Source organism: Neodiprion lecontei, chromosome 1 (assembly GCF_021901455.1).
Source record: "Neodiprion lecontei isolate iyNeoLeco1 chromosome 1, iyNeoLeco1.1, whole genome shotgun sequence".
Classification (NCBI taxonomy): domain Eukaryota; kingdom Metazoa; phylum Arthropoda; class Insecta; order Hymenoptera; family Diprionidae; genus Neodiprion; species Neodiprion lecontei.
Window position 1 is genome coordinate 37,794,229 of NC_060260.1, and position 20,228 is coordinate 37,814,456.

A 20,228-nucleotide genomic window follows, 5' to 3' on the forward strand; every position below is an offset into this window, starting at 1 on the left:
CGTCATCGTTTTTACAAAAATGAACTGAAAATCTTTGCGAAAAGAATTTTTTCTGCGAAACTTGTCGAGAAACTTTGACATCGTGTGTTGGAAACTACATAAAAACAAAAAAAAAAATCTTGTTCACAGTTTTGAACAATGAAGAAATCACCATTCCGTAACTCAAGTTGGAATGACTTTTGAGCTATTGATAATGAGTTTGGGGATTTTAGAAAAATCTTTATTATTTTATATATTTTTAATTTGATGCTCGCTGTATTATTCGAAAAAAAAACTAATTAATAATTATACGTCATTGCTATGGTGGCAAATGAAAATGTAATAGTCGAGAACTTGACACTTTAAAGAAAAACAAAAAAAATGCGGTGCGAACCTCTATGGAATATTTTTTCGTATCAATATGACACTATTTTATGTCAGTCTAATAAGAATGACGAAAAACAAGCCATTTTCGATCAAGTCGATTATTTTTCAAACTCGATTATTTTTTTCTTGAATAGGTAAAGTATAAGTTATTATCATTGTCTTACTTACGAAGAACCTATTTCACATAATAAGTGAAAGATAAATGAATATTTTCACCTTATATTGAGAGATATTTTGCATGAAACTATAAATTATCAAAAACCTTTCCGCTATTAAGACGACATACTGAGAAAAATTTCATTCGTTACAGTAACGAGAAAAGTTCAGTAAAACAGGCATCGTTAAAAAAACTGTTTCAACATTGTTGGAATTACGAAAAACGATGTACGCCTAACCATTTTGCGCTATCGTCGATTCTTTTTTGGCAATTGCAACGCGAAATCAGTTTGTGGGGTTTACTCTACTTTTTTAGTTAAACAAGGCATTAACGTCAATTTATTCTTGCACAAGCATTAAATTTTCGCAACGGTTGCAAGAAAATATAGCAACAGTGATCGTAATGAGAAAGAATAGTAACGGATACCAGACTTTCCGGTAAGAGCTAGAAAACTAATTTTCATTTTCTACCTAGAACTATATTTTTCGATCGTGGTAAAAAATGAAAATAGTTAAGGACCGAGCGGTAACCGGAACTAAGAATTTAAAAATTTGATCTTCTCATGCACCGTTTCAAAAAACTAATTAATATTTACCGATTCAATCGAGTCGTGTTCGATTATTTTTTCGGACCAAATTAATGGCTCAGTGGCCATCGCTGCAATCTAACACAACCTTTGGCCCATCCAACTCTGTCCGACGATCAAATTCCGAATCGTTGAGAAAAAATGCTTCTCTCGTCGTCGACACCGGCAATTATTAACATCCTACGCTAACCAGATCCGAAAAATGTAATCCGAATCACGATTTATTCTCTCCTCGCCGATTTCGAGCTTGCGATTCGTCCCCTGACCGAGCTTGCACCCTCGGGCACGGGGGCACGTCGTCGACCCCCGGATAAGAAGAGTCGTCGTCGTCGTCGTCGTTGTCGGCGGCGGCGCCGTGCCACGCCCTCGCAAAGTGTCCGGCGTCGCGACGCCGCCGCCCCGCACCCTCACTCACACTTCGTTCGCCGCGGCGGTGAACGCCTGCAAGCTCGAATCTCCGAAGCCAGTTCGAAGCCAGCCTCACGGCGGACAACAGCGTCGAAGCCGACCGCACGCGCCGCATTTCGAACCCGCAAAATCCCTGATACAAGAAGTGGAAAACCCCGCGCGGTCCGAGAGTCGCCCTTAACTTTCAACCCTTGTTTTAATTTTCCTCCATCCCCTCTAAAATCAAACCTCACCTTTCGAGACATACTTTTTTTTCCACCTTTCGCACGATCTTTTTTCCGATCCTCTCCTCGTCCACCCACCACCCCCTCACCCCTCCCCCCCCTTTCTTCCATCTTCCACGATTTTTCACCCCGACGTTACGACTGTCGTTTCTCTTTTTCTTTTTTACTTTCACTTATCCCAACGGGAATCGCAGGGTGCGTCGCATAGCTGTGCAGTGAATTGTGCCGCTGGGTTTTATTTGTAATATATTTGTTTACCTGTTCGATTAATGAAAAATAAATACCTAATTACAATATTAAATTATAGTTTAAGTGTACCGCCGATTTTAGACCGTAATTCGATGGTAAAATTTTCTTCGGCATCCACCTGCAAAAACTATAGTTATAATATCACTTGTCCGATTATCAACTTTTTCATCGATCTCATTCAGAATCCACTACAGCGCAGTTTTTTTTTGTATTGTAAATTGCACATTCTGCAGAGAAAGTATATGTAGATATTTTTTTTTTCCCTCAAACTCGGTGATACAATTACCGAAGCTGTTTAGGTTTGTTGAAATTTCTTTTTGATTGTCGACTCGGTTCCTTTTCTTTTTTTTTTTTTTTTTTTTCCCTCCCGAGTTTCAAATATCTTCGGAAAAGTAGCTTTCGTACACATGCCGAATATAGAAGGAATTTGGGTTTCTTTTTTTCTCGTCGAGATATCAACCAAACGAATACTTTGTTCGGGTTAGATATCATCGAATATTTTTTTTTACCATGCTTGTAATATCCGCAGCAGGAGAAAAATCATTCTTCTAAATTTTCCTCTTCGTAGTCACGATACGAAATATTTTTCAAAAACTTTTTTTCGAAACCAAAACCGGCTCACATCGCTGTGTTATGATCGATCTTTCACTTTCGTTTTACAAGCTGCGACGATTCGTCGACAACCGAAGAATTGAAAAATGAGATTCGTTAAGTCCGAATCTCTTCCCCCGTGTCAGTGATTATTTTTTCATTAGCCATGAAAAGTCGGGTGAGAATCTCGGGGAATAAAATAATTGCGATGCAATAAAATCCCATGGCTATTCTCGTCTGCGAAAAAGAAAAAAAAAACGAGACAGAGAGAGAGAGAGAGGAAAAAAAAACAGCCAGCAGTCGTTTCTGAGCTTAATGAAAATGAGAGAAGAAGAAGTTTGAACCAAAGAAATGGAAAAAAAAAAAAAAAAAAAGAAAACTATTACCACCGAGAAACGACAAGAGAGAGAAAAGAAACCGTTTAAGATACACACAGTTTGAAATGTATAAGAACCAGGTCACGCAGTCGAAAAACAAATCCGACGTTCCATTCACCGGTTCATTCATACTTACGCGGATGAATTTAAAAAAGAAGAGAAGAACCATGACCATCGGTCGTTTTTCGATTATATATCGATGAGATGACTCATCGCCTGAACCGCGAGATGTGTTTATTATCTTTTCTTCGCCCCGTCTTATGTAGATCAAGTTTGTTCTTCCCGATACATTTACGCTTAATCAGAGTATATTACACGATGCAGGGTTATATAGAGCGCGTGGTATTGAAAATTTTTCACGATTTTTCATCCGACACTTCGTGCATAGTGAGCATCTTTGTCACGGGGAAAAAATTTACGAGATTTTTTTAATAAAATTACGACTTTCAACTTATTCGAGTATGTCAAACTTATCGGATACAATAAATTCGCCCGCGTGATTTCAGTGAGACGAAATATTGACGTTTTGGTTTTTTTTTTCTCATTTCCCAGCTGCGAATTTTGGAATGATTATTGCGTTGTATTATTAACATGCATATGTTTTACGAATAATAGCTAGTCGATTGAAAGGATAAAGAGAAAGGATGCCCGACACACGGACTTCTTGATATTTCGTACAATGAGAACCGAACAGTATAACTTGTAATATCGTATCCAGTATCAGCGCTGATTGATACATTGTTTTCAAGATAAAAATTGAATTGTAAAAAGTTTGTGTGAAAGCTATCGGAGTGTGTTTGGTATATTATCAATTACTCGTACGGACATTTTCACGTCCTCTTCGCAGTTTCGTTTTCATACGCTACACGTGTTCGCGTATTGATAAATCGTAATAATAATAACAACAATAATATTAATAATAATACATTGGTGAACAATCGTAAAATATTATTTCCATTCACTTGCCATTGTTATAATCTGACTAAAAAAACAAAAGAAAGAAAGAAAGGAAGAAAGAAAATTAAACGTACATTAAAATAAAAAGTGAAATACAATTTTTTTTTTTTAAATAGTTTCAACGTTCCTCTGGCGCTTAAAAAATTGAAATCTAAGTGATATTGTTGTACGTTATTCGTCCGGCTGTTGGGTCCAGAGATCGGCGAAAGGAAAGTGAATATTACAACAAACAGTGCATATAATCCAGTGCAGATTTGGGAGGATCAAGTTCGTCGCCGAAAAAGTGAGTAAAGCTTTTTTGAAACAACGAAACAGAGCGGAATAAAAACAAAAAAAAAAAAAACGAAAGCACTGTATGGTGTTAAAATATCGCTGCATTGCAACGGAAATCTGGGTGTATTCTGTTTTTATATTTTCTTTCGAAACGAGCTTGCAATGAGAAGGAATGCTGTGCCATTCCAAATTGTTAAGCTTCGCCCGTAATCTCCTGGCTACGTATACGTATAAACAAGTGTATAACTGGGAAAATATGCAACGGTCGAGTCGTAAAAGTGCACGCGAAGTCTGCGATTCCATTCGTGTTTCTTGATTTTTCGATTTTTAAGACCGTGTAAAATCAATTAGATTCACGAAAAAAAGCCGAAAATCAGGGCTTGCAAAGTGAAATTTAAGTTCATAGCATTTTTTTTTTCATCGTAAAAAGAAACTGAAATTTGTATAGTAAAATAAAAAACGTTCATTTCTTGATAATTTTCGACAGATTTATATTCGTAAATGTAAATATTTCGTAGTTTATACATTTTGTTTTTTTTTTTTTTTTCCGATCAAGTTCACATTTGATTTGTGAACAGATCGTTTTTGTTTTTCAAACGATGCGCGAGGCCGTTTATTATTACCGTTGACAATTAATCGTCACACAACGTTCTTCTGATCAACCGAGATACTAATTGAAAAGGGGAAAAATTCATCGGAGGAAATTCGTGAAAGAATTTATTTGAAAAAGAATACGAGCTAACGATACAAGTTACGTGATCAAATTGTACGAATCGTTCGTGTTTGACAAAAAAGAAGGAAAGAATGATGCAACAATGCAGATGCAATGATGTAACTTCGCTTTGATGATTAATCGCGAAAAGGTTTTTTTTTCAATATTTGATACTCGTATTTTTTAAATATTATATCTTGTATAATCGACGAGCTTGTTGTTTAACTAAATTGTACTTGACCGTAGAATTTAGACGCCTTAGTCACAGCTATTTACCTTTCGTCTGGTCATTAATTTTTCTTTTACCATTTTTTCATCCATACTGTGTAATACATGGACACATGTCAGGGTGTTTCATAAAAATGGCACCCCTTTAAAAGATTGTTACGGTTAAAATAAAAAGCTTCTGGCAAAAGATGAGCGTTCTACGTTACATAGAAGATCGCGCTCAGTTGATTTTCACTTTTACGAATTTTTTTCTTTTTCAATTTACGAAGTGTCGCGAATAAAATTGTTGTTCTATCGATCACATCAATCATAATATCGATTCACGTCACAAAGAGGACACACGATTGTAATATCAAGTTTCCAGTTGATATTTGAGAAGCGTATCTGACGATATTTTCATTATTAATTCAATCTCGCAAAATAGTTGTAATTTAATATGAACTTTTAATTTAGGAAAATAAGATGTCCGGTTGATATATCGTGTTACGGATCGTGATCTTTGGGCTGAACGTAAATGTCAGGAAAGAAATAATAATTAAATTGCTACAACGTGTTTCTTCGCAAATTAAAAAAAATGTGAAAAACAAAAAGAGTGAAAAATCAATTGAACGCGATCTTCCACCTAACGTAGAATGCTATTATTTTCAAATATTTACTTCTTGATGGGCGTCACGATAGAAAATCATAGATTGTTATTTTCCGTAACACCTACAGTAAAAACGTCGAAAAAAATTCCCTAAACAAAAATTGACCAACCTTACGCTATACATATATATATATATATTTATACGTAACGCATCGTATTATTCTAGGATGAATTTTGGTCGCACTATTGAACAAAACTTGCGAGGAATTTCGTTTTTTAAAAAAGTAAAGTGTGTCGCGGGCAGATTTAAGCATTGCGGATGAATAAATTCAGCCCGGCGAAGAAAACGTTTTGTTGTGACAATTGTGACACCTTGGTTTACGCCTGGCGAGCTTTCGCCAGCAGCCGGGCTTGGCATGAACTATGCTTATTATTAAACACGTGCCTTATGCACGAATATATGCCAGAGCTGGGCACCTGAAATGCCTGAGTATCTGCACGTCTATGTGTATGTGTATATATATATATATAACATACACAGCATCCGAGTGACTGGATTCTAAAAGCTAGAGAGCCTAGAGTCTAGACGTTATATATCCGTTTTCAGAGAACTGCGTCGAGAAGAAGAAAAACCCGATTTCCAATATCGCGGAGCCAATTTTAATGGGGTAACTTCGGTTCGTTAGACTTTTGTTTTTTTTTCCAAAAATATTCCACGCGGATCGTTTCAGGCGATTATTTTTTAATTTTTTTTTTTTTATTCATTCTTAATTAATTTTTTTTATTGGCTACATGTACTGAAAATTGGAGCCTTATAATTTGTTAATTACTCGATGAAACGAAAACGAGTCAATTTAAGTTAGATTCTGTAATTTAAAATCACGAGAAGTCGCACCAAGTCACTAAAGGCTGACTGAAGTTTCTGGAAAACTTTAAAAAGCCTGACAATGTCGTCTAAGTTCAAGCGATGTCACTTCAAGTTGTTTGTCTTCACTCAAATTCACTCCGTTCAATTGATCTCTTGAAATGATTCCTTTACCTGCCGTTCCTGCAGTCCGTTGCTCAAAAAAAAATCAGGATCAAACACAGTGGAAAAGGTTAGAATTATTTCTTCTCCAGTCGAGACTTGATCGAATCGCAGAAACGCTCTTTGCGATTTTGATTTGATGTTTCTTATTCCCATTTCCTCTTCTTTTCATTGCTCAACGGTCAGACACGTTTGTTACGTACACTTTGTAACTCGTTGTTCGATATATTTACGTACCTGTTGTACACGTATGTATAAGTTATAAACGAGAAAGAAAAAAAAAAAAAAATTCACACCCTTTACAAACACAATCGTGACATTCGATATTCCATTTTGTTGCCTTATTTTCCGTTATTTTCCGCCTCGGTAAAAAATACGTTCAAATAATTCGCAAAATACGCGCATGAATATTGAAAAATTAACAAATAAATCTGTCGGTTTTATAATCCAGGGGAATGAAAATTTGGATCAGACTTTTGATCAGAACCTTTCGCAATCCACGCGGTAATTTCTTTCGTTTCTTTTTTTTTTTTATTTATTTATTTTTTTTTTTAAATTCACAAACGACGGAAAAAATAAAATCTGCGCAGAAAGGAAAAATCAGTAAGACGGAAAAAGTACAAGTATATAAAAATACACGGCAACCAAACTCCCATTATCCTTTTCCGGTTATGGGGATCGTTACTTCCGTTATTTCGCATCATTTCTTTCCCCCCCATAAACACACTTGTGTGCGTATATTCATCCTCCTCCGTATGATTCCCTTTTTTCGTCGCCGAATAATATCGCAAATTTTTCTACACAGGGTTGCGAAAATGCAAAACGAAATTCCCAAAAATAGTTGCGAACGCGGCCGACGTGCAAGGGAATAAAAATAAATAACGCGAAAGAAAACGAAAAATAATAAAAGGCGAGTGGCGAAATTGGCGTGCCAACGGAGAATTTTCACCATTAATCTTCGCTTTGCGTAATTTAACCTTCGGAGTGTCCATCGGTCCATGAATACACCGGTCAAAGAGAGAGCCTAATTGCCCTCCTCCTCTGTCGCGATCTTCGAATATTCCGCATCACTCTAAAATTGCGGTCGATTTTCATCCAGACTCTTTCGTCGTTCCAAGTTTTGAGAAAATCTTCGTCAATCGAGCTTCCGAATTTTATTTGTCCGAACGGATGCGAAATGCGCGGAGCGTGGCGTTTCAACTTCCGGAGCTTAACACGTTCCGCGATAAATTTCAGAGTGCAGAGCGCGTTTAAAACTAGGTATATTCATTCTCTAAGAATCGAGAAAAGCTCTGCGTCAGTGCTCAGCTTTCAAGCTTTTACTTTTCGAGCCGAGTCGGCAGAGTGAATTTACTATTTTTGTTGAAACGTTCCGATTTATCCGAGGCTTTCTTCCCACTTTCGTTAATCGATGCGAAACTGATAAAATCACTGTCACGTCATTATCGAATCACAAATTGCCTTGTGTATTCGAGAATATGGAAACTCACGTAATGCTTTGTGCAAAATTTGCTCCATTTTCGAGATAAACTTGTGTTGTTAATTTTTATTTTTTTTTTTCTTTTTATTTTTTTCAACGATCTTCACGAATTAAAGATACATTCGGCAGTCCAAATAAATTTACACATCTGCGATCAGTTTCGAAGGATAATCGATACGTCACACCGAGATGCTTGAACAAGGGATTAATCCTGCCTGGATGATTACGCCTGTTATTCAAATGTTCAGCAAATTTGGGGAGGAAACGATGATATGTCCGGTATATCGGACAGCTGGTAGTTCGACGGTTGTACGCAAATCGTATCGCAACCGATCCTGGATTCGATTTCGAACCCTTGCAACTTGACACGGAGCATCTCAAAAATATCCCCTGTATCAAAGTTGGAGGAATAAATTTTTTTTACACACGGCCATAACGAAACGTCGGACAATTTTCAAGATCAATTTCACGGAGCGCAGGATTTATTTATTTCTTTTATTTATTTATTTTTTTTTTTTTCCACAAAAAAAACTACCTTGTACAATTTATTTGTCTTTACATGTTTCGTTCTATTATTGTCATCGACATTTCTGAATGTGTAGGAAAAATTTTCCACGCAACTTGACAATTACTTACTTAAAATTTCGAAGAAAGAAAAAAGAGAAAACTACAAGGGACGATTTTGTGCAAATATTTGCACAATCGAATTACATATTCGTCGTTCTTTCATTGTTTTCGACAATTCAGTCCAACTGGTGTGTTAGGAATATAAATCGAATTTCACGCGTCTTACATTGTATGGTGTATTCTGTTAAACGACGTCCCAGCACTTTCGAATCGGGGCTGTATAATATACATCATCTTATTCTGTCCTCACGTTCGCACGTAATAACCAGCCAATAACCGTCTGGCAAGAATCTGAATTCACGTACATACGTACTTGTTGTATAACAGCCTAGTGTATGTACAACGCGCACGTATGTTTTATACACCTATATGTATATATTTATATATATATATGTGTATATGTATATGCGTTGTACATGGAAGAGAGACACGGCTGATTATTAACCCCGCGCTAAGTACAGTTCGTACTTCACGGTTTCTCTGTGCACTATGTATAATATACGTGTACCTACATATGTACGTGTATATACACGCATATAAAGCGACAGGATTGTACGTGACTCGGATAGAATCGAGTTATTTCATCCAGCGCCTGTATATATATATACACATATATATATATATATACACCGTAATGCGGGAAATGTAACTGGAGCAAGTTTTGCGATCGAACGAATTGCAACAACGATCGCGGAACCGAATGGTCGCGAAAAACTTCCGGGTAATTCCAAAGGGTAGCGAGTATAAAAATGCAAAAATAATTTGAAGGTGGAACAGAAAGAGAGAGAGAGAGAGAAAAAAGAAATGAATTTTAAACAACAATAAAAGCAATACGAACACGTCTGTAATGTATTTCATTGTATTATTACATACAAGCTAATCATTGGCCTCAATTTAACGTGCTTTCCGATATTTTGTATAATTCTATTTTCGAACTTTTCAAACTTGCAGTCGCGTGGCTAGTTATTTTTTTTTTATTTTTTTTTTTTTTTTTATTCTCTCCACATCATACGTTTGCCTCTCTATTTCTCTTCGCGTTTCGTTCAAACATTCGATATCAAATTCGACCGGTTTGTAACCGGTAATAAGTTGTTGTTGTATTTTTTTTTTCTCTCTCATTTATCGAAGCTCAAACTTCACAACAAAGGCGACCGTGTTTTTTCCGCAGGTTGGCAATTTTTACTAATTTCTGAATAACATTTAACCCCTACGGTATTCTCAAAATAGAAATAACCGTGAAAATAAATTGCTTACATGGACGTGCATGCGTGTGTATATACTAGTAATATGTAAGTGCGGGAATTTCGAATAATTATGACAATTAATTATTTTTATTGTCAATATCATCATCATCATCATTATTATTATTATTATTATTATTATTATTATTATTATTATTATTATAGAAGCTGGAGCATTTAATCGGTGATTCGATAATTGATAAACTTTGATTAAAGGCTATATTGTTCCGACAACTATTCCAGTAATATCTTGATTATAATACCTTGCCCGCTAATAGAAGCTATACCAAAACCCGGACGTGGGTCGCGATATAAACCCCTCCAAGATTATTAACACACCGCTAACCTCCGCGTAATGAGCAGAGTAAGGTGAACACGCGGCATCGATAGAATGATAGATAAAAATAATAATAAACTGCAAGACAAAAAACAACGAGAAAAATTGAGTAAAAGAGGTATCGTTGAAAAAAACTGTTTGAATGTCGTTGGAATTACGAAAAACGAGGTACGCCTGACCATTTTGCGCTATTGTAAGAATAGTAACGGATACGAGATTTTTTGGTTACAGCTAGAAAACTAATTTTCATTTTCTACCTAGAACTATATTTTTCGATTGCGGTAAAAAAATGAAAATAGTTAAGGACCGAGCGGTAATCGGAAATAAAAGTTTCTCTCAGTGCACTGCACATATACCGAGTAGTGAATCAAAATCTTAATCGTAATTATCACGATACGTTTTTCGCATTTTTGAATAATTATTTTTAGGGAATAAATTAAAATCGTTCCGGACTCTCTTCGGTATTAAATAATTATTCGAAAGCACTATTGTCATTGCTTAATCTATTCACTGTAATTGTATTTTACGTTTCACGTTATTTTTAAGGAAAGTTTTGCACAAAGTTACCGTTCCATTATATTATCTGCGAGATATACGGCGCGATGTTGACACTGTCGAAGATAATTAACATATTGTTATTATTATTATCATTATTATATAAGAAGGGAAATATTGATTTGCGTTTGAAGTTTTCGAAAAAATCGAAAAGCCCGAAGAATCGTCCGTAATTCGGTGCGTTATGAAAACTTTCTTGCCGTTATATGGAATTATTATTTTTATTGTTGTTGTTGTTAAAACTAATTCGCAATCTTATAGGTGCATGTATATATTTTAGTTACGCTCTGTGTTCCGGTTTAAGGCTGATTGTATTCACGCAGCTTCCGGTTACCAACGATATTTGTTTTTTTATTCGTCGGTTGTTTTTCTTGTGAATTCGGTAATAAAATACCACACTTTGAGCTGGTTAAATTTTTTTTCCAACTCCACCTGTGAAATTGGAAATTTTAGGAAATCGTTTGTCTGGCAAAGGAGTATTTTTGAGAATTTTGACAGATTTTTTTTTTTTTTTGAGCATCGGAATGAAGGTAATATTGTTTTGTTTTCTTGTGTCACGTATTCTGAGAGTATTATATGTATGTTTATCGTGTCGTGGAAAATTTATCACGTACTGTATTAAGAAGGGAAAAAATTGACGAATCTAGTTTTATAACATTTTTTTTTTATCATACCGTCATTAATATTACAAGGATTGACGATAACGTTGAACTGTAAAATTTTCCGTGCTAAAAATTTTTAATTTTAAACTTGGTTCGAAAATAGAAATGAAAGAAATATAGAGCAGTAATTTATAGTTGTTCGTATCCGAGGTAAGCTTTACAGTTTTATTTTTGTTCCCGCGCCTCTTCAAAGAAAATCTCTTCTTAAAGTCAAATCGTTCTTTTTCTCCCTCTCCTTTTCTCATCCTTTTATTTAAATCCCAATTCTTTCCTTCAGTCTCATTCCGCGGGCCGTTAAAACTGCCAGAAGGTGGAAGATGTCGGTTTTAATTACACCCAGCCTTCAGCTCGAATGGTTAAATTAATTAACAAAATCTTTGTTCGGGGCGTAAAATCTTTCTTCACTTTCCGAGAAACATATCCCGTGAATCAGGACCCGCTGCAATCGATCATCTGCGAAAGCAGCGAGAGTAGTTTAATCAACTTTCAGCCAGATAACTCCTAGTGAAATGTATACAACTATATATATATATATACATATATATTCGCAAGTCTCCGTTTCTTGTGAGGTAATAAAATAGTTTCGATATCTGGCAATCCACTTTTTTCATACGTTACGGATTATTGTATCAGTCGGAGAAAATAAACTAACTTTAGGAGAAACTCAGGATTTACTTCGATATAGATATGTATATATGTGTAATAACAAAAAACGTCAAGTAACGGTGATGAAAGTTAATCAAAGATTGTTTAAGTCGTCGATTTTATTTTATTTCGTATTTTAAAATCGATAAGTTTACAATTGTTTCTTAATTATCGATATTGATGTAAAATTCTGAATGAGTTGTGAATTTTTTCAACCCAAAGTCTATCTGAATTTTGACAAATTTCAAAATTGTGTTGCTTTTTTGGCGAACACTTGATATCTTGGTCAACATTTTTCCAAATCGATCAATCAATCGCTTCTGTGGAATTATCGGTGAGCCTTGTGATATGTTTTTTATTTTCGAAATTTAACAATTTTTTTATGCAGAAACAGAAATCGACTGTGAACTGGAAATTCGGTGACGGATAGATTTCAATAGGTTAACAATTCCGATAAACTTTGGACAGCCGTCGTTTCACAACCGGAAGTCAATCTGACTCTCGATAAGATTTACGTACCTGTTTATATTTTCAGTGAACTCTTGATGTTTATGACAGTAAAAAAAAAAATAAAAATCACCGTGTCCATCGATTATTCATTTCTCTGGAATTTCGTGAGTTTTTTTTCCATCGTTTATAAACCTCACAATTCGTCTGATAAATAAAAATAAACAACGAACTATAAATTCGGTGGATACCACGGCTGAATTTACGAGCCTGGTTAAGACCGGAAGAGATTAAGAGATTTTCGATGTCAAGTGCAGGTCACTGACCGGGCGACCCTTGCAGCAGGCCGTTCGAAACCCGACGAAGTTTTCTTGGCGATCAGTTGGCGTCGTGACGTCTTACAAAATGTTTAAAAATAATCGGCCGTGCAAGCATCGTCAATACCGCAACGTTTCGCGGATATTCGCTTCGTCTCTTTCTTTTTTGTGCTCGCATTTTTTATTTTTTTATTTACATTTTCTCTATATATATAATATTCACCCGTTTTTCTCCCACATTAGCTTACGGCTCGATGAATCTTTCCAACAGTATATGTAAATAGCCGATTCTGAACACAGATTTCTACGCGACTTTTAATCTTCGGTAGATAAAACGTCGGTATAGCAGATCGAAAAAGTCGGTAAGGTCGATCGCGGTTTGGGTTTGAGTCTCGGGTGAAATGTCGATAAGTGTCGGTAGTAGGAATCTGTCTTGTATACCTAACGTATAGCTATTACGGTTATATTTCCCGTCGCGAGATAATTCAGGAATCAATCACAAGTCAAGTAAAGCTTCTTTCTTTGTATGAGCTCCTGATGCAGGATCAGAACTTTATCGCATCAACGTATTTCGCGTCACGTCTCATTTCGCGATGGGAATGGATTTTACCATTCGAATCCTCGTGAATATTTCAGGGTTGTGTGACGTTTTTTATACCCCTGCTATACTGGAAAGAGATTTTTCGGTACATGAAACGGGGTTCGTCTTTTATTACTCTATATTCAATCATAAGCAATATACGCGTGCGACAAGGTCTAAGGATTTGGTCGAGATTGCTTTCGCCTTCAATCTTACACTCTCATTTTCTCGAATCGATGCATTTTTCATCGTTCGATTCGATGTGATATTACTTTTTTAACGGCTAAATGACCATCGGAAAAGATTTACGAATCGAAAATCGATACTTTTTGTTGATTTCACTGTAAGATAAGCGTCCACCAACAAAAAATGATAAAAATTTTAAACACCAGCTTTACAGATATCAATCTTTTCGTTTAAGATCGTTTTTAATTTTTTCAAAAATCGCTTAGAAAAGTTCGATTTTCTTTCAAGGAACATCGCGTAGAATTTTATTCAGAAAAACCATTCATTGCAAGTTCACTGAAACTTATTGTTTTATTTTTTTTCAAATAATCAATCACAAATATCGCTATTTGTTGATCGATACGTCGGCGTCAGTGCAATCATATTGAAAAAATTAAAACTTGAACCTCACCAGCGTAATAAAAATAAACAGACAAAAATGAAACATGAATGTTTCGTGATACTCGAGAAAAAAAAAAAAAAACAAAATCAGCTCAAAAAATATTTTCACCCTTGTTTCCTAATTTATCAAACTTGAGCTTGCGTAACCGGCCCGACGACTATAATTTGGATTATTCCCCACCCCATGCGCATTAGGCATTGTGTTTCAACAAAGGGGAAAAGATAGTGTAAGACACAATGCGCACCCCTTGTCGTCACAAAACAGATTGTTGTTATTTTCCCGAGCTCGAAGCAAGCGAGTGAATGGCGATAATTATTGTCGTCGACATTCGAAAGCCACCATCTAGGTTACACGAACACTATTATGCAACAAGATTTCTCATAAACATGCAAATAATGAAAAAAAAAAATTTCAACCCTGTATTAGACAAAAGTGAGTAATTTTCCAAAAGAAAGTGACCAGTCATTATTATTTTTCTTTTCTTTTTTTTTTTTCTGAGTAGATAATTTATTGTCAATTTTTCCCACCCTAGCGATTTTTTTACATTTTCATTTCTCTCTTAATTCAATTCCTCTGCTCACTCCTTTGCTTTTTACTGGCCAGCTTAATTGCAGAAATTATAGGCCCTCTGAATTTTCGATCGTTTTTATACCGTCTTGACATTACTCCGATATTTTAACTACACTAATATTTGGCTGACGGTAAATAGAACGAAAAGTAAAAAATAAAAAACTTCCCCAATCCCTGTGAAATTTTCGTTCCCTCGGTAAAAAAAAATTACTCGCATATTTTGAATACTTTGTTGGAGGAAAAATTTTTTGTTTTTCATTTTTTTTTTTTTTTTGTCTCAGGGTAGAGGTAATAATTCGTGTTATGAATATGTATCGAGGGATGAAAAAGTGGTTTTCCAAGGTATCAGCTAATCACTCCTGAAAGGGTTTAAAGTTTTCGCAAGTCTTTGTATATATATACATATATTATAAAATGTCTTGCGAAATTAATTCAAGTATTCGAAAGTCGTTGGAAATTATCCGACAACCGTGAAAATAATAAAAGAAATATAGGTATACATAAACTCTCGAAATCAGATAATTATATAAATTATATATCCACTTACGATTTGTCGAAATAATAAATCCTTCCGGCACGTTGTTGTTCTTCATTTTTTTTTTTTTTTTTGTTTTTTTTTCCAGCAACGTTCCTTTCCACCGGGCAGCTCGCATATTTTATGTTTCACAAGGTACGCGCAATATGAGCTTGCGCTCAATAATTAAAGCGCTTTTTCACCCAACTGCTAACAAATGTGAACCGATCCGGTCAGCTCGTAGAAACTGCAGTGCAAAATGAATCGAACCTATACTATATACGTACACATATTCCCGTGTAATTTATAATAATACCAAGCCTAGAGGTGTACAGTCCGCATCCAAATTTTTCACGAATTTATCATATTTTCAATAATCTTCCACCCACGTAAACCGTTCTTTTCCATAACTTATACAGCCTCTGTCATTCCCGAAGACGTAAGGTGAGACATTGCTGCATGTTTGATGTAAATCGGTCCGCTTCTTCTTGCGTTTATCGGTAACAAACAAACTGAGCCTTTTATACATTTGAATTAGTACACGTATATCGAAGATTGATTGAACTTTTTCTTTTTTTTTTTTTTATTGTGCCTCTGAACAAATTTGCGAGAAATACCGAAGAACAAAACTGTCATAAAACCTAGACGAGGTAGGAAAATATTTAGAAGTCGCTGCCGATTATTGTAATCTTTTTTGTTTATTCTTATGTGTATTTTTTTTTTCACATTAGAGTTATTTCGAAAATCGGGATCGAAATCGACTCAAATGGCATATTTCGATTTCTTAATCCTTGCTTTTTCTCGTTTACTTCCAACCCTGCTATTTCTCCGTTTTAATTTGTTTTCAGCGTTTTTTTTTTTTTTAACGCCACCCTACCTTTTTCCGCCGCCGGTTAAATTTACAGACCGAGAAAAAAAATTACGTAAAGTGCGGACATGCCCGGGCATCGGATATACATGCATATATACATATATATATATATAAACATATGTGCCTATATAATTTGGATTTCACTCTCGTTATCGGTGCCGCTGGCCAAGTATAACAAACCTGCCCGGTTCTTTTCCTCTCTCGTTTTTACCTGTTTGTACCCGTATTTTGTTTTTTTTCCATTTATACCTGCGCCGCGGTTTTCCGCCACTTATTTTCTTCGCGGAGCAAGTTGTTCAGCTTTTTCAATTCTCTATATATTTTTCTCCCCGTTTACAACGTTCACTTTTCATGTATTCTGTTTATTAAACAAAATCAGTCAAAAAACAGGAAATCACTTGGAAAATTTTTCGTAACAGAAACATAACGAAGGAAAAATTAAAGGGGTGCAATTAAAGCCGATCAAGTTAACTAAATCTGATTAAAAGAGACTCGATGTGATCGAGGAAGAGAAGTTTAAACACTGAACTTCAACCGTATTATAAATACTCTGTTATTAACTTTGTTGGAAAAATAACATTTTATGGTTAAATTAACGTGATGTTTGTGTAATTTAGGTTGAGTGTTTTAACCTTTTTTTCTACTTTATCAATTCGATGAAGGAACTAGATTCAATTTAGTGACACTGTAATTCAAACAAGTTTTTTACCTGACTGTACGCGATTTCTGTACTGCTATAGACAAATGTGGAGCATATAACGAAACAATTGTCGAGACTTTGCTCAGAGCCAGCTGGGAGTCAGTTTTTTCTCGCGAAACTGAGTTTCTGATATTGGTAATTTCCTTCGTTACCGATTCGCAACTACCAGGCTTATTCTTTTCACCGATTTCCCCTTGGTGATTAAAATAATCACAGTATCGTTGATTAACGGGTTCCTCACTTCGTAATCCGTAAAAATTTCAATTAACTTCGGTTTTGAATAATTAATAGATTTAAAATTCGGCAGGAATTTTAATTATACGGTTTTTCCATCGACGTCATTCGCTCGATTGAGCTGAAAATCGATAATTAGGTATTTCGAAACGCCGATCGATCGCGTTCGTTGTGAATAAATTTTTTCGCCGACCTCCGTTTCATTCGGCTTAAAAATTTCTATCGACATTATTTTCGAGGCTCAGTAATTATTTAAAATCACTGTAGCTTGAAATATTTGTCATAAAATAATTGAAAATGATCTTAGATATTGCATAGATTAATTCGATCACAAATCGGATGTAAAAGCTACGAGAAGCGAATTTTATTTACACGATATTTTGACAAAAAAATTAAACCTCCAAAATTTCTCCTTCGTCGATGAATCGATTCAACCTGCAATATATTTTTTCATTGTTACTTACGCCTGTAATGTAACGTATATACGATCGGACCTTGGCTTGTTATTATACATATGTATATATAATACATTATTTGACAGTTGGGATTGCGGTCAAAGGGTTTCGAGGGCCGTTACTAACCTTGCTTAATTCATTAAAACTTGACCCGAATCATGATCAGTTTAACCGAATCCGAACATGCACACTTGGTCAAGTTTTCGAGTTACATAACTAAATATCAACACCCTGATTTACCCGCGTCTGATAAATACTCGCGAATTTTCATTAAATTCGTCACAACGTAGGTAAAAAATAACAACAAAACCAATGATAATAAATAATAAAAAAAAATATATATATATATATATATATATATATATATATATATATGTATATACTATTTTTACAAGTTTATTTAGCCAAACAACGGTGAGACACGTGTCTCTTTATTCAGGTCCTTCGGGGTTTAAAAAAAAATTGACACCCCGAAGTTTATAATGACGAGTTAGAGGCAGAATAATAAATTCTCTTTGGTGTATAAAAATGGAAGACAAACAAACGTCGCGAGTTATACGAAGTACCTACTAAGAGCAATAAATCATTCGAGGTGAAAAATTGGCGGTAAAGCTGAATAACGTTTTACGCGACGCGCATAATAATTTAATTAATTATCGCCGAGCTTCGTGGGTTCGGGGTAAACGCGTCAGGAATATTCGCTCCGTTCGCATCTTCGCGATACAATATCCGCTCCTTCTTTAGTTCGAACCTCTTCCTTTCTTTTTCTCCTTCGTTGTAACAAATGAAATTTTTCTCAGCGCCGCTTCGAGTTTGAAAAATAATCGATCGTAGTAGAAAAAATCGTTAAAAAATTACGGATCTAATGGAAAATCTGTTATTTTTGTACACTCTTCATCTTCTTCATCTTCTTCTTCTTCTTCCTCTGCTTCAGGATGTCGTCCCTCCGCACTCAGTCGACCGGGGGCGGTTTGGCCCTGAGCAGCATCGGATCCGATAGAACCGGGGCGACTTCGACGGCCGGAGCTTCTCAATCTCACAGAAAACACCAGAATCATCACAGGAGTCGAAGTGCTCCTCGCGCCCCCGAAAAACCACCGAGAAAACGTCACATGAATCCGGCACACAGTCTGGCCTCGATACCGAGTCAGATTAAACTCTCGATGCTGAACAGCGGGCTCATCTCTTTCGGTGAGTCGATTTACCCCTTTCGTTTTTTCAAAATTTTTTCAGCCTTCAAGGGTCTACCGAATGCCTGATTCAGTTTCAGTCGAAGAACCGCGGTGGCGGAAATATCGTGAAACCGAGGCTTGGTAATGCGACTGAATTTCATTGAAACGACATTCCCGTGGAACGGAAGTTATTTTCTCAAACTATAAACTTCAGCTGCGATAGCGGTGTCGAATCATTTCTGATATGAAAAAATCGCATCGTTTCAACGATTTTAATTAACTGTAAGAGCTCACTTTGATCGTAAACAAATTATCTACAAGTCGACAAATTTATGTTTTCTATTTGGTGTTTCGAAAAAAAAAAAAATAAAATAAAGTACATTAGCGAAATCATTGCGAATTGTACGCAATAACGAGCTAAAGTTGTAGTGAAAAATACTTCGGCGTTACGCAAAATTCAACTTTTGTAGATTTATGAGGTCTCTTTAAAATCGTCGATATAAATTGTGTTATTCTGGTTGAAATGCATGGTTTTTTTAATTGGTTTACCGCGTAAAGGGAATATCGTTTCAACCGAACGAAACTCGATTAACTCCAGTTGCATTTTGAAATCATCGCTGTATCATATTATTGCCTTCAAAGCTCTCTGACCGAACTCTACACCCTTGGAGGAAAACTTGCAAGAATTTTATCCAACTAAGAACATCGATGGATCGAACGAACGAATTATTTATTTACATAAATTTTCAACCGTCAATGAAATTCCTTCTTTCTGGAATTGTTTGAATTGTTTAATTGGCCAAAAGTTGATATTTTTTTTATTGATTTCATTACGATGCGATATGAGTAGGTATTTATAGTAATCATTAAATTTATCGCTCATCGTACGTACATCGTTATGCAAGCAATCACTGCAGATTGCCTGGCAGAGATGACCGTTTGAAACGACGACGTTGTAAAATCGGGGGACGTTAGATCAGCCCGGGGTTAAAACGAACCGGTTAAGTTTAACGACGATCGGTCAATAAAACGTATATCCATACGTGTAGATTACAAGCGCAGCTGCGAGTATCAACTAACTATCAAGTTTGCAGGAGGCAACGCTAACTGAAACAGACGGTATGAGTTACACGCGTGCAGGTTTCTGCCGTTTCTACCTCGAATCACCGACACACCTGGATGTATATCGCGGTGTATGTCAGCCAGAGATTTACTCTTCGAGTTTCAAAGCCAATGACTAACGCTACGGTTATCGAGTCGATTTATGTTCGGCTGCGGGAGGTTGCATATCCTTTATCGCCCAAATTTCAAACGGTATATTCCGTTTATGGTCGTCTGCTTCCGGAAATACGCTCCGAGAAAGATTCGAAAGCCTGGAAATTCCGCGGAGGAGTTTCTAGTTTTGAATAGAAAAATCGGTACAAGAGTCTATTTGAACCTCTGAACCAGTGT

General features: G+C 35.8%; 1 protein-coding gene across 6 annotated transcripts in view; it reads left to right on the forward strand.

Annotated features, from left to right (window-relative positions):
• The first annotated feature begins 1,597 nt into the window (after positions 1 to 1,597).
• LOC107216670 (receptor-type tyrosine-protein phosphatase kappa) overlaps positions 1,598 to 20,228 on the forward strand; it is a 104,672-nt gene continuing 86,041 nt past the window's right edge. Inside the window, exons 1-4 of one of the 6 annotated variants that reach the window (XM_046746581.1) lie at positions 1,598 to 1,982; positions 2,049 to 2,085; positions 3,574 to 4,198; positions 18,539 to 18,795. In XM_046746581.1, the coding sequence (XP_046602537.1) occupies positions 18,540 to 18,795 (256 nt within the window). In that variant the 5' untranslated portion in view covers positions 1,598 to 1,982; positions 2,049 to 2,085; positions 3,574 to 4,198; position 18,539. Of the gene's footprint in view, positions 2,086 to 3,573; positions 4,199 to 18,538; positions 18,796 to 20,228 lie in introns of all 6 variants that reach the window. The other 5 variants (XM_046746584.1, XM_046746580.1, XM_046746579.1 and 2 more) reach the window with 5 other exon arrangements.